Below are 12,058 nucleotides of genomic sequence, written 5' to 3' on the forward strand. Positions count from 1 at the left end.
GGATTAGGCATGGAATAAGACTTGGAGGAACCCTTTTAATGCACTTTTGGCTTAGGGTTTCTAATGTATTTTGGGCTAGACCTCTTATTGGTTGTACTTTTGGGAACCTAATGTATGATTTGGATATTTGATATACCGGGATGTTGTATATTTTGGGTATTGATGTAACTTTTGGGAATTTGGTGTAAGGATTGGATAATCATTATATATATTGTTAAGTTTAGAAGTTTTCCGCACTTTCTTACTTATCTAGTGTTGTTGAATAGTATTGTGCTAAGCTTGAACGGATATTGCCATGAGTCCTAGCAAGAGCTGGGCAGGTGTCTCGCGGATACCCTCTGGTTCGCCTTAGGGAGAAGTGGGGGCGTCACACCCCAAGTCAGGTGGAAACTCAAGCATCAAAAAGTTCACATTTGAGGAGGAGTTCCAGCAACATGATAATATTGCTGTTTAGCCATCATCTTTTGAAGGTGCACAGTAATCAATGCAAGGGACCAATATTACTGTAGAAGGTGACAATAATAATCCCAAGAATTGTTGACGATGACAACCAGAACAACTGCTAAGAGGCAAATCAGAAAGCTCACACCCTGTTAGCTATCAACCTTTGTAACCATTTTTAATTTCTATTGTAATTGTAGTTCTTGCAATAGCTGAGTGAAATGTTCTCTGGTATTTTTTTCAGGTCAGGTGACTTCGACTAGATGTTGCCACTACAACAACAAGCCAAAAAGGCCCTCAAGTGGTTGCATCCACTGTCAATACACAAAAGAGGATGGTCCAAAAAAAGAGAAAATTGATTGATACCGAAAAGGGCGCGACCAATGCCAACTATGCATATTTGGGCAAAGAATCGCTATTCAAGGTTGGGAATTGGGCAAGAAAATCATTTGGGAGAGGACGCTCAACGCAATGATGAAATGCTAAACAGCTTTTGTAGTTGTCGCGCCCCATTTTTCGATCGTCGAATGTAATGTGTGTGAACGTGTGCAAAGTAAAAGTAAAGGCCATGGGACTTTGGAAAGCGACGATTTGGCCAAAAAATAGTTTTAAAAAGGGTTTTGAAATGAAAAGTTTGGAGTCGCCACTTGGTAATGGTTTAAGGTGTACCAAGTCACCCAAAAATGAGTTTTAAAGTCAAGTAGTAATAAACCCTTTTTAAAACGACTCCTAGTCTACGTAAACCAAAGAAAAAGGTTCGGGAGTCACGTTTGACAAAGGGGAAGGCAAGGATAGAATCCAAGGCACCCTTTGACCTAGCCAAGGCTAGTTGCGTTGATTTAATCAAAGATTTTCTTGTTTTAACCAAAGAATTTATTACATTTGAGTGCCCTACATGAATGCAAACCCTAGACCTAGGGGAATTGGGGGAAATTTCCCTTCAAAGGTTGAGTGGTGCCAATCACATTAATTGTGAAGCCCAATATCAATCCTTTTGAAGAAGTCACGAATAATGCAAGTGGGATGCAAATGAATGGAATGCATGCGTGCAATGTGAGGACATGAGTTTGAAAAAGTAATAAAAAATAAGAATGTGTAAATGAAAATGTGCACGTGAGTGGGCAAGATGCGGTATGTGAAATGATAATATGAAGTGCATATGTGCAAGTAATGATAAAAGTGTGCAAGTGAAGAAACTCAAGGGTGCTCGTGTGCAAAAATGGGAGGAAAAGTGTTCATGTGCAAGTGAAAGGATAAAAAGGTGTACGTGTGCAAATGAGAGGAAAAGTGAAAGTGTAATGATGGAGTGGACTTAGAATGCATGAGCCTAGGGAATTCATGCATATTGGGACGGGGAGACCTAAATCGTGACTCAATTTGCCCTTTTATAGAGAGGATATAAGCGTGCTAAGGCTTTAGAAAAAGCCACACTCGTCTATATCCCATATTTAAGGGGACTCTCAAGCAAATGAACTCTGTAACTAGCATGAAATGCAAAAATCCTAAAATGGAGGGAAAAGGGGTTCGAGGGGCATGCAAAAATGATAAAACTAAAAGAATGCATGACATGTAATGAACATGCACACATGTACTAACGAGAGGAGATCCCTAAGGGTCTAGCGTTGGACTAGCCCATTCTATGAATTCCGACTAGCGTTGGGCTAGCGGAAACGTACATTCATCCATTCCATTTATTCATGGTTATGAAAGCAAGTAGACATGCCAAAATACTCGTAAACACATAGCACATAGCATTTAGCATGCTCGACTAGATGCAAGAGCCTAATAAAGCAATTAATCATGTAGCAACAAAACAAGCAAGGGGAAGGGGAAGTGGACCAGATGCTCTCCGAGCCCTATCTATTACAAGCCAAGAGGTGTACACATACCCCATAAAAGCATAAAAGGGGAAGGGGAAATGGACCAGAGGCTCTCCGAGCCCTATCTATTACAAGCCAAGAGGTGTACACATACCCCATAAAAGCATAAAGGGGAAGGGAAAGTGGACCAGAGGCTCTCCGAGCCCTATCTTAATAAAAGTAAAAGCCAGTAAATGCATGCAAGGAGGTAGGGAAAGCGGAGTAGGCATGCAATTTCACATAACACGTAGGAGCACATAGGGTCAAATGAAGTGCAAAATGAGGGATAGAGTGTACCTCCCTTGAAGTGACGCCCTAACGTAGTGAAATTACTAACTTACCCTCCAAAATAATAAAAAGGGTCAGGGTACCTCAAATATAACAAAAAGACGGCTTAAGCTAAGACCATCAAAACAAAAAGGGTAAGGCACCACTTTAATGATAAAATATAAATAATCCAAATGGCATTCATCAAAACATCAAAAATTTCCTCCATCACAACTTAAATGTAGTCAAAAGTACTTTAAAGATCAAGGAGAAGGCATGGCCTATTCGATTTCCAAGTGAAGCATCTATTAAGGACTCAAACATATCCCTTACCCAAACATTCGAGTCAATCGAACATTTAAGAACTTTAAAGGTCCAAAACAAAACAAGGGTCAAGCAATCCAACACATAAACATGGAATTGAACAATTAGAAGCACTTAAATGCCTAAGATCAAATACGGGTCAATGAGTGGTTTCACTTGCATTTTAGGATCCAAAAGCAACCATCAATCAATCAGACCAAAACCAACTAAAACGTTTTAAGAGCTTTAAAGGTCCAAAAGTAAGACAAAGTCAAGTAATCAACTTATTTTAGGGAGATTAAGGGAAATAGGCAATCACGAGCTCATTTAGGCACAAGGTTCACCAATCCATGCATTAAGCATCACCTTAGCAAAACATGGTAACCAATGAAAGCAAACAAGCAATTGAATTAAAACATTAATGCTACCAAATACTCAAATGCGAACACTAACCAAGCATTCAAACTCAATCAAATATTTTTAAGAACTTCAACGGTTCGAAGGCAAAGAAAAGGTGGAGGAATGGTTCAAAATTCAACTATTCTAAGATCTATTTGCAACAATTAGGACTTAATTACGAGATACTGAAACATGCTTGGGCTATTGTGGCGCAAAAAGAAACTTAGAGGGATCAAATTGATTAAATGTTCCAATTACTTGGGTCTTAGTAGAACAAGAGGGGACTTGGGGGGTCAAAATGCAATTTTTAGAAACATTTTCATGCATGCAAACAGACTTTTCGGCAAGCTGAAGCTACTTGCTTCCACCGTTTTTGCCGCAACTTTGCAGCTCCTACTCATGCGAACTTCATACCAAAAAATGCACCACACTCACGGGTTTATCAACCCAAAATCAATAAATGTCTCAAACTATTTAGTTAGCATAATCTGGACAGAGTTCTTGATTTTGCATGCAAGCTATGAATGTATACAGCTTCTGCAATACATTTGGACAAGCTGATAAGGCTCCTGAGCAACGAAGCAAGCTGCGGCCTTTTAAAGAAATTTTGAGCACATCCTTTTCAAGTAAACATCAAAAAGCTCCAAGCTAAAGAATGAATCCACTGGAACTTGACATCTAACTTACAAAAAGAAACTTAGGATAGGACCATGAAGCTGCTGGAACTTTATCCTTTTCTGGTTTCATATCATTACAATGTGCGGCATTCACCAACCCAAACATCACTAACAAATATCAAATTCTACAGGGTACCACTTCCAATCATTCAACCCATACAAATATCAAGCATTCATCACAAAACTAAAACAGAAAATCCGGATTGATGACGACTGGAAAAACAAGAAATATCAGCCAAAGAGAAGAGTGAAGCGCTGCAATTACATTCTGCAATTTCCTGGTGCAGCTTTGAAGCCATAGCTCACAATGCCAAAGAGATGCCCAAAATTCGTTAAAATCAACTAAATCCACACACATCATCAAACATCACTCTTAACATTACTCAGACATGGTTACCTATCTCTATTGACCCAAACGAGATGATTCAAACCAACAGAAACAAGAACAGCAACCAATAAGCATGCCAATCTCGTACCCAGCAATGACAACCCATTACAAACTAACAAAAACCATGTCATCTAAGCCTTTCATTACTAAAACCCATCATCAACATCGTGAAAAATACAAAAGACACAGCAACCAGGGAAGCATCAAGAATCAAAACAGGATGAAAATCATGAAATCAAAACAGCAACAAAAGGTTTGTCAATTCGTGCATGAAGGCTCTGATTTTACCCAAAGAAAACGTTGAACCAACACAAAATAGGGAGAAAACAACTACCTAGGAAGGATTTCGTATCCGTTTGAACGTGAAATGTTGCTCAGGAGATGCACGCTAATTCCAGAAATGGGATTCCGAACGTCGCCGCCGAACTTCAATGCTGATGAAGTCGTCACTTTGGCTCCCGATTTAGCTATCTTCCCATGGTTTTTTCTTCAAGATCTCTGAACGGAAATCACTCCCATCGCGTTGTAGTTTGAGCAGAAATCAAAGTCGGAGGAGAAAATCCTAGTGAAAGTAGGCTGAAAAGTCAGCCTTGCTGTGGGTTTCGCAGAAGAGATTTCTGCACTGTTCTTTTCCGCGTCTCTCCTCTTTCCCTTTGCTGTATTTCTACCTTTGATCTTTCTGGTTTCCCTCTTGTTGCCCGTAGCTTTTCCCTTTCTCTATTCTTCTTGCTCAGCCTGTTGCCTCCTTAAACTCATAGCCGAGACTCTCCTTTTCCAAACTCCCTCTATCTTACGGTGGTTCTTGCCCAAAGCTAGCCGTAACCTTTTGCTCACTCCCCTCTCGGTCGCCCCCCTTAGCTCTCTTTCCCTCTGATTTTTTTCGTTCACTCCAGATTTGCAGCTATCACTTCCCTTAAACCCCAGCCGTTCACTCCTCAGATGAAGCCCTTCCCCTCAGTTTCTCTCTTTCCCTTTGCTGGTTTTCTCCCTTAGCTTTTTCTTTTGCTGTTTTCTGTCTTTCCCCCGATGATGCCCCCTTTGCGGCTGATGTTTTTTCCTTTTTGTACCATCTCCCAATTCCCTAAACCCTGGCTTGTAAGGTGAGGATGGGGGCAAGGACAGGCCCTCACATCCAGCCCTCCAAAGGGCAAGCCTGGCTGTCCTTGCACGCTGCAAAAAATTGCAGCGTGCATGCTGCATTTTTTTTTTTTTTTTTTTTTTCAGCTAATTAAACAGAAATTAATAACAATAAAAATGAAATAAATGATAATAACAAAGTTTATGATAACAGAAATTGATATTGAACAGCAAATTACAACTTCCATTCTTCATCCATTTTCTTTTTTCTTTTCTTTCTTTTCTTTACTTAAATAAACATAACAATAAAAGAAATAACAATAAAATGCCACCAAAAACACAAATGCTTGTAATCTGGAATAATAATATATTTTTCCTTTTTCTTTGAAAAAACAATTAAAATGTATCAAAAAGTAAATAATGCCTATTACACTAAAAACTTTTCCTTCAAATTTCAAACTTTTCACTTTTCTCTTTTTTTCCTTTTTCTAAAATAAATCTACGCTAAAACTTATAAATTAAAAACTACAAAAACAACTAAAACTAAAAAGGGAAATAAAACAAAATAAAACCTAAAAAAGCTAGACAAACGAAAATGAGCTAAAATGCAAAAACCGTCTAAACAAAAATCAACCGATTATCACTAAAACCACACATACAAAATTAATTCAAAAATTTGGTGTCTACAGTAGTATTTTGATGTACTAAACCATGTGATAGCTTTTTGTTAGCATTTCGAAGGAGTCTTACATGCCTTTTATCTACCAATTGTAAGACAAGCAATTCTATGATCCAATGCAATGATTCTTTTATTGGCCACTACTTAATCACTTGAATGGCCTATTTTTCTTGTCAAATTAACCGATTGATCAACTACATAACTCATAATTAACATTTTTAAAGATCCAAAGTTAACATAATTTGGAAGATTCATAAAGTCCTATTACATTCTACACAACAGCAGTCCAAACTACCTTCCTTCTACAAACTGGTAATATGCAACACTCCTTCTACACATTAGTAACTTGCAACCTTCCAGAATTTGGCATTGCTGGCTCATGCATCCATATTAATCATAATGTTACAACCCCCCAAATCAGGACAACAATCTTTGTTAGGTTCCTTGTCCTTTGCTCTTTTTTTTTTTGAGTTTCTCCTTCAGTGATTTTATCTCCAATGCCATCTCGTTTGGTTTGTTTTGCCATCACAGATCCTTCTCTTGCAGAGCTTCATTCTCAGCTTCTAATATGTTCTTACTTCTTAAGATGCCAGGTAGTACCTGCTTAGCCCTCTTACAAATTTCTTCATCATACCAGTCCCAATATCTACACCCTCCAACTTGCAACAAATTTTGCATTTTATCAATCGTGTAATAACACAAATATCCATATCTTCATTATCTTACCTGATCTTGAGCACACTCAATATATCTTCACACTAGATTTTTTTCTATCCATGAAGTCTTCAAAATGGTTCTAGTTCCACACTTGTAGAATGGGATTGGTTTATTGCATCTTGCCTTGTTTCATTGGAGTGGATGGAAGGGAAGGAGATTTCCCCTTGAATAGATGAAAGAAGATTTTCCACTGCATAGATAAAAGAAGGAATCAATGAACTTGTAAATCTAATGGCACGACTTGCAAGGAAGAAATAGGTTTGCCATATTTTTTTTGGACATTTTTGCCCCCTGACAAATATTCCTCCACACAACATAGCCATGTAACAAGATGATTCACGGGTCAAAATTGACAAAATGACTCGACTGGCATGTTTTCCTAAGTTTAGTGACCTTTTTGGCGACAAAAAAGTCTAGTGATCAAGCAATTTCATTTGTAATAGTTGAGTGACCATTTCGGCCATTCACTTTTATATCAAATTCAGTTATAGCTTTCCTCAAAACTTTTGCTTTCTTGAAACTTACACCTGTAGACTACATTGGTCATGCATATACAATGTATCAAAATCAAAACTCTAGCCTAGCAAGCAAAGAGATCACATATTCATGGAAACTTTCGACTTCAAAACTTAATTTTCATCTAACCTTTTACATATTATTCCCTTTTCTGCACCAGTAATCATTCACCTCAATCTAGTATTAATGTAACAACAGCTAAAAATAAAATAATGGGATATCAAAAATCAATAGTTTGAAATATTGATATTGTTAGCACAAAAAATCAAGTAGCGAAAGTAACGTTAAAATCTCATAAATAATAACAATAAGAAATGCATAACAGGAAACAAAATATTCTATTTCAATTCATTAGTTTCCCTCAGCTACAAACTTAGGACTCCAAATCCTTGAATAGAGAAACATAACCACAAATCCTATTTTAATTATAATACCAAAACATGACTCAACCCTATTTCCTAAACCAACTATCATATCAAATCTAATCTAGTTACCAAATAATAAATCAACTTCTATAGCTATTAAAATTTTAAATAGCTTGGTTTAATTTTTTGTCAACACTGCCTCCCTTAAACCAAGCTCTTCATGTAATCAGGTTCAACGTCATCACAAATTTGAATTGCTTTTGCAACATCTGTGGTAGTATTGTTCACATGCAATTTCAATTTAATTTTTATCTCCATCTTCGCCAACGGGAGTAGGACATACATGTATTTTGCACACAATTCAACAACCAATTTTGCTCAAAAAAATTCATCCATAGTGACCCATTGACTATTAGAGCCTCCATCATGCTATTCTTGGATAATAATAATTCACACTATTTTCAACCAATAAATCATGCTTTTCTTTTCATCAATAATTTTCAATTTAATGATTGCCAGTGTATTCATCTATTCCACAAGTACCCCAACAATTTCTTTAATATTCTCATCCACAACAAAATTAATGCATTCATTGACAAGTTCTTCTTCATCAATCACCTCAAACAAAGTATGCAAATCATAATTTTCAACTATATCAAAAATTTCAAAAGTCTTTTTATCATCAACAAACACATCCTCTTCCAAATTAACTTTGCATTCCAAACCAATTTTTGACTTATGATTAGATTCATATGGAAATTCTAGCACTAAAATATAAAAGAGATATAATCAAAACCACTGAGGTGTTGAAAAGAGATGATAAGCCTTTTATTTATTTATTTTTTTAATCAAATAAGTTTTATTAAGCAGAAATCATGCGTACACAAGATGGGACACAGTCACAGCTGCCCAACCACCCATCTACGAAACGTTGGGAATCCCAACTTATCCATCCTAATATCCCCTCTAACCAACCGCGGTAAATCAGAAAACCCATTATAAACCTGGCCCGAACTAGAGTCGGCACCGTAATTTGCTAGGCGGTCTGCCGGTGAATTCGCTTCCCTGTAACAGTGCAAAATCATTTGAAAGTGCTGTCGAAACTACAGCAAGTCATCCAGCTCCCTCTGCAACCTCCATGGACAAGCACTAGCCCCTTGAACGATCTGAATGAGTGTAAGTGAGTCTACCTCCATATGCAACTCCAGGTACCCTTGGGCAACATAGTATTTAACTCCTAAGAGGAGCGCCCGCAATTCTGCATGTAGACTGGTCATCGTTCCAAAATGCTCCGAATACCCGAACACAAAATTCACATGATGATCCTGCACCAGGCCACCTCCTCCACTCAATCCTGGGTTCCCTTGTGAACACCCATCTGAATTTAACTTCCAACCTCCCTGTGGTGTTACCCATCTAACTGGATAAATGACCATCCTCTCCTAGCAGTTAACCACCTCACAAAGCAATCCGTCCCACAAAGATTCCGACCACCGCACCCTAGGGAACTATGCCTGAAAAATGTCAACCAGTGACTGGACGACCCGATTCACCTTTTCCCTGATCCGCATCCTCTGTCCCTCATACACCCCCTATTCCTTGCCTTCCATAACTCCCAGCAAATCATCGACGGGAGAATCCTGTACAAAAATCTCAAAAAGATGTTATTCCTTCTCCTCAACCACCAAAGCCACACCATATGGCGCACCGTATGCACCCCCTCCATTTCTCCAGCATGAATCTCAAAGTGCTGCCAAACTAAGCGTGCCCCTTCCCCAGAGCAGAAAACATGGTCCAGGCCCTCCTTTCGAGACTCCTGGCAGCACAAACATCTAGAAGAGCCACGCACCCCAAATCTTCTCAATTTATCCATACTAGGGAGCTTGCCCTGTAGCAGTCACAGCATAAAGAAAGAGACTTTAATTGGGAGGCCTTGTTGCCAGACGGAGGCAGCAAACCAAGATCTATTATCAACCTGGCGAACGAGGGAATATGCCGATGATGTGGAAAAGCTGCCAGAGTTTGTCAAAACCCACACTATCCGATAAGCACCCCGAAAGGATGGGGGAGTAACGTCCAGTACACGCCCAACCAGCCCTGCATCCAAATGTTGATTAAGCATAGCTATATTCCAGGCCCCTCCGATCTACAAAATCAGCTACCAAATGATCATGGAAGATCTCCACCTGTTTACATAACGCTCCTGACCCCATCCATTTGTCATGCCAAAAATTCATCAACCCTTGATGTACGACTCAGCTGATGTTGTCCTCCCCCACTTGCTATGCTGCTACCAACCTTCTCCATGTGTGGGAACTTCACTGATTCACCTCAGCCAGACATGCATGTGACCCCAAACAATATTTCCGTGACATGAATTTTGTCCAGAGCGACTGCTGCTGTCGAAATTTTCACCAGAGCTTAACGGAGAATGAGTCGTAAACCCCCTTCAAGTCCCGCAAACCAATACCTCCCTCTTCTCGAAGTCGACACAAATCCCTCCACTAGATCCAATGGAACTTAGTCCCAAAGTCTGAAACTCCCCACAAGAAATTCGCGAATAACTTCTCCAAAGCCGCAAGAACCCCCTTTGAAGGAGAAGCAGTTGCGAGCAAGTGTATTGGCATTGAAGATAAAACACTCTTAACCAACACCACTCTACCTCCAGCCGATAAAAGCTGGTTCTTCCAAGATAGAATACGCGCCGCCACTGCATTATATATATCTGCAAAGTAAACCTTCTTCTGCCTTCTGACGTACAAAGGACAGCCAAGATAGCGTACTAGAAAAGCTTGCTTCTGAAACCCCAATATCTGACCAATTGCTGCAGCCTTCTGTGACGAAAACTTAGGGTGAGTCAAGAAACAGTTTTTTTTTGGAATTTATCCATTGTCTCAAAGCCACGCTGTACTCGTCCAGTACCTTTTTAAGGAGAATTAGAGAGGATCTCACTCGCCTGGAGAAGATGATCACATCATCGGCATATGCCAGGTGTGTTACAACGGGACATCGAGGAGGTACTCTAAAAGAGGTGAACTGCCGTTGTGAGTCTAAAGCATTCAGAGCCCGAGATAGCATCTCTGCTCCAATCACAAATAAGGCCAGCAATATGGGATCCCTTAGCCGAAGACCCCGGGATGACTTAAAAAAGCGTAGTGGCGTGCCATTAACCAATACCGAGAACCAGACATTAGACACTAGGCGCCATATCATGTCTATCCAAGACTTGCAAAACCCAAAGTAGCGAAGCACTTGCAAAAGAAAAGGCCACAAGATTCTATCATATGTTTTTATCATGTCTAATTTAATCACCACGTTCCCACGTCGATTAGACTTCTAGATATCTGATAACAACTCCTGAGCAAGCAAGAAATTATCTGCAATTTGTCTCCCTTTCACAAACCCACTCTGCTGTGGAGATATGAGCCGGGGCAGTATTTTAGCCAATATCTCCGAAAGAAGCTTCAAAATGATTTTGTTGGCAAAATTGCAAAGACTTATGGGCCGAAACTGAGTGAAGTCCTGAGGGTTTTCCACCTTTGGCAGTAGCACAAGCGATGTAGCCATGATACTCCTCGGGAGCTGCACTTCACAGAAAAAACTCACAACCGTCCTATACACATCCAAGGCTATCACCTCCCATGCGAAGGTGAAGAATTTCCCTGTGAATCCATCGGGGCCTGCTGCATTCTCCTCGTCAGTGCAAAAACTATGCCCTTAACTTCTTCAAGAGACGGGATCTCTGTTAACATCTAGTTGTCCTGGGCAATGACCAATTTTGGAATAACGTCCAAAATGTCAATGGAAGGTGAACCCCTTTCTGCTGTGAAAAGCTCCTGGAAGAAATTCACGGCAACCCCACCAATCTGTGACTCCTCCTCGATCCACTCTCCGTCTGGCTTCCGCACCTGATGAATCACTGCCCGGCGCCGCCGCTATGCGACCAACGAGTGAAAGAACGAAGAGTTCCTGTCCCCATCCTGAAGCCACTTCACCCGTGCTTTCTGCCTCCAAAAACCCTCCTCGATCGTCAGGGCATGCTGCAGTCGCGTTCGAGCATGATGTAGCTCGCAGCACAAGTGATCCGTCAGATCCAGATTGTACTTCGTCTCAGCCACTATCACCTCGCGCTCTGTACCCCAGGCTGCCTCAAAAATATCACCAAAAGAAAGCTTTGACCACAACTTTAAAGCCTGCTTGACACCATGTAGACACCAAATTTTTGCCAAATTTTTGTCAAATTTTATGTTTTCTTAAATATTTTCTATTTCATAAGTCATTATTTTCCTGCATTTTTAAGTATATTTTGTCTCATTTGTGTAGATTTATCTTAAAAAAAAAGAAAAAGAAAAGTAAAAAAAAATCAATCA

General features: G+C 39.7%; 1 protein-coding gene across 1 annotated transcript; it reads right to left on the bottom strand.

The window, feature by feature from the left end:
• Window positions 1–10,192: 10,192 nt before the first annotated feature.
• Window positions 10,193–10,901, bottom strand: LOC113756779. Its single transcript, XM_027300319.1, has 2 exons — window positions 10,611–10,901; window positions 10,193–10,522 (listed from the first exon to the last, which is right to left on the bottom strand). The coding sequence occupies exons 1-2, from the start codon at window positions 10,899–10,901 to the stop codon at window positions 10,193–10,195; spliced, it is 621 nt and encodes a 206-aa protein (XP_027156120.1).
• Window positions 10,902–12,058: the final 1,157 nt, after the last annotated feature.

This window comes from Coffea eugenioides, unplaced genomic scaffold (genome assembly GCF_003713205.1).
Source record: "Coffea eugenioides isolate CCC68of unplaced genomic scaffold, Ceug_1.0 ScVebR1_2484;HRSCAF=3516, whole genome shotgun sequence".
NCBI lineage: Eukaryota > Viridiplantae > Streptophyta > Magnoliopsida > Gentianales > Rubiaceae > Coffea > Coffea eugenioides.

Coding starts and splice junctions, on each gene's coding strand:
- LOC113756779 (XM_027300319.1), bottom strand. CDS start 10,901: ATGATATGGCGCCTAGTGTCTAATGTCTGGTTCTCGGTATTGGTTAAT. Junction 10,523..10,610: donor CTCTAATTCTCCTTAAAAAG/GTACTGGACGAG, acceptor TTTTCGTCACAG/AAGGCTGCAGCAATTGGTCA.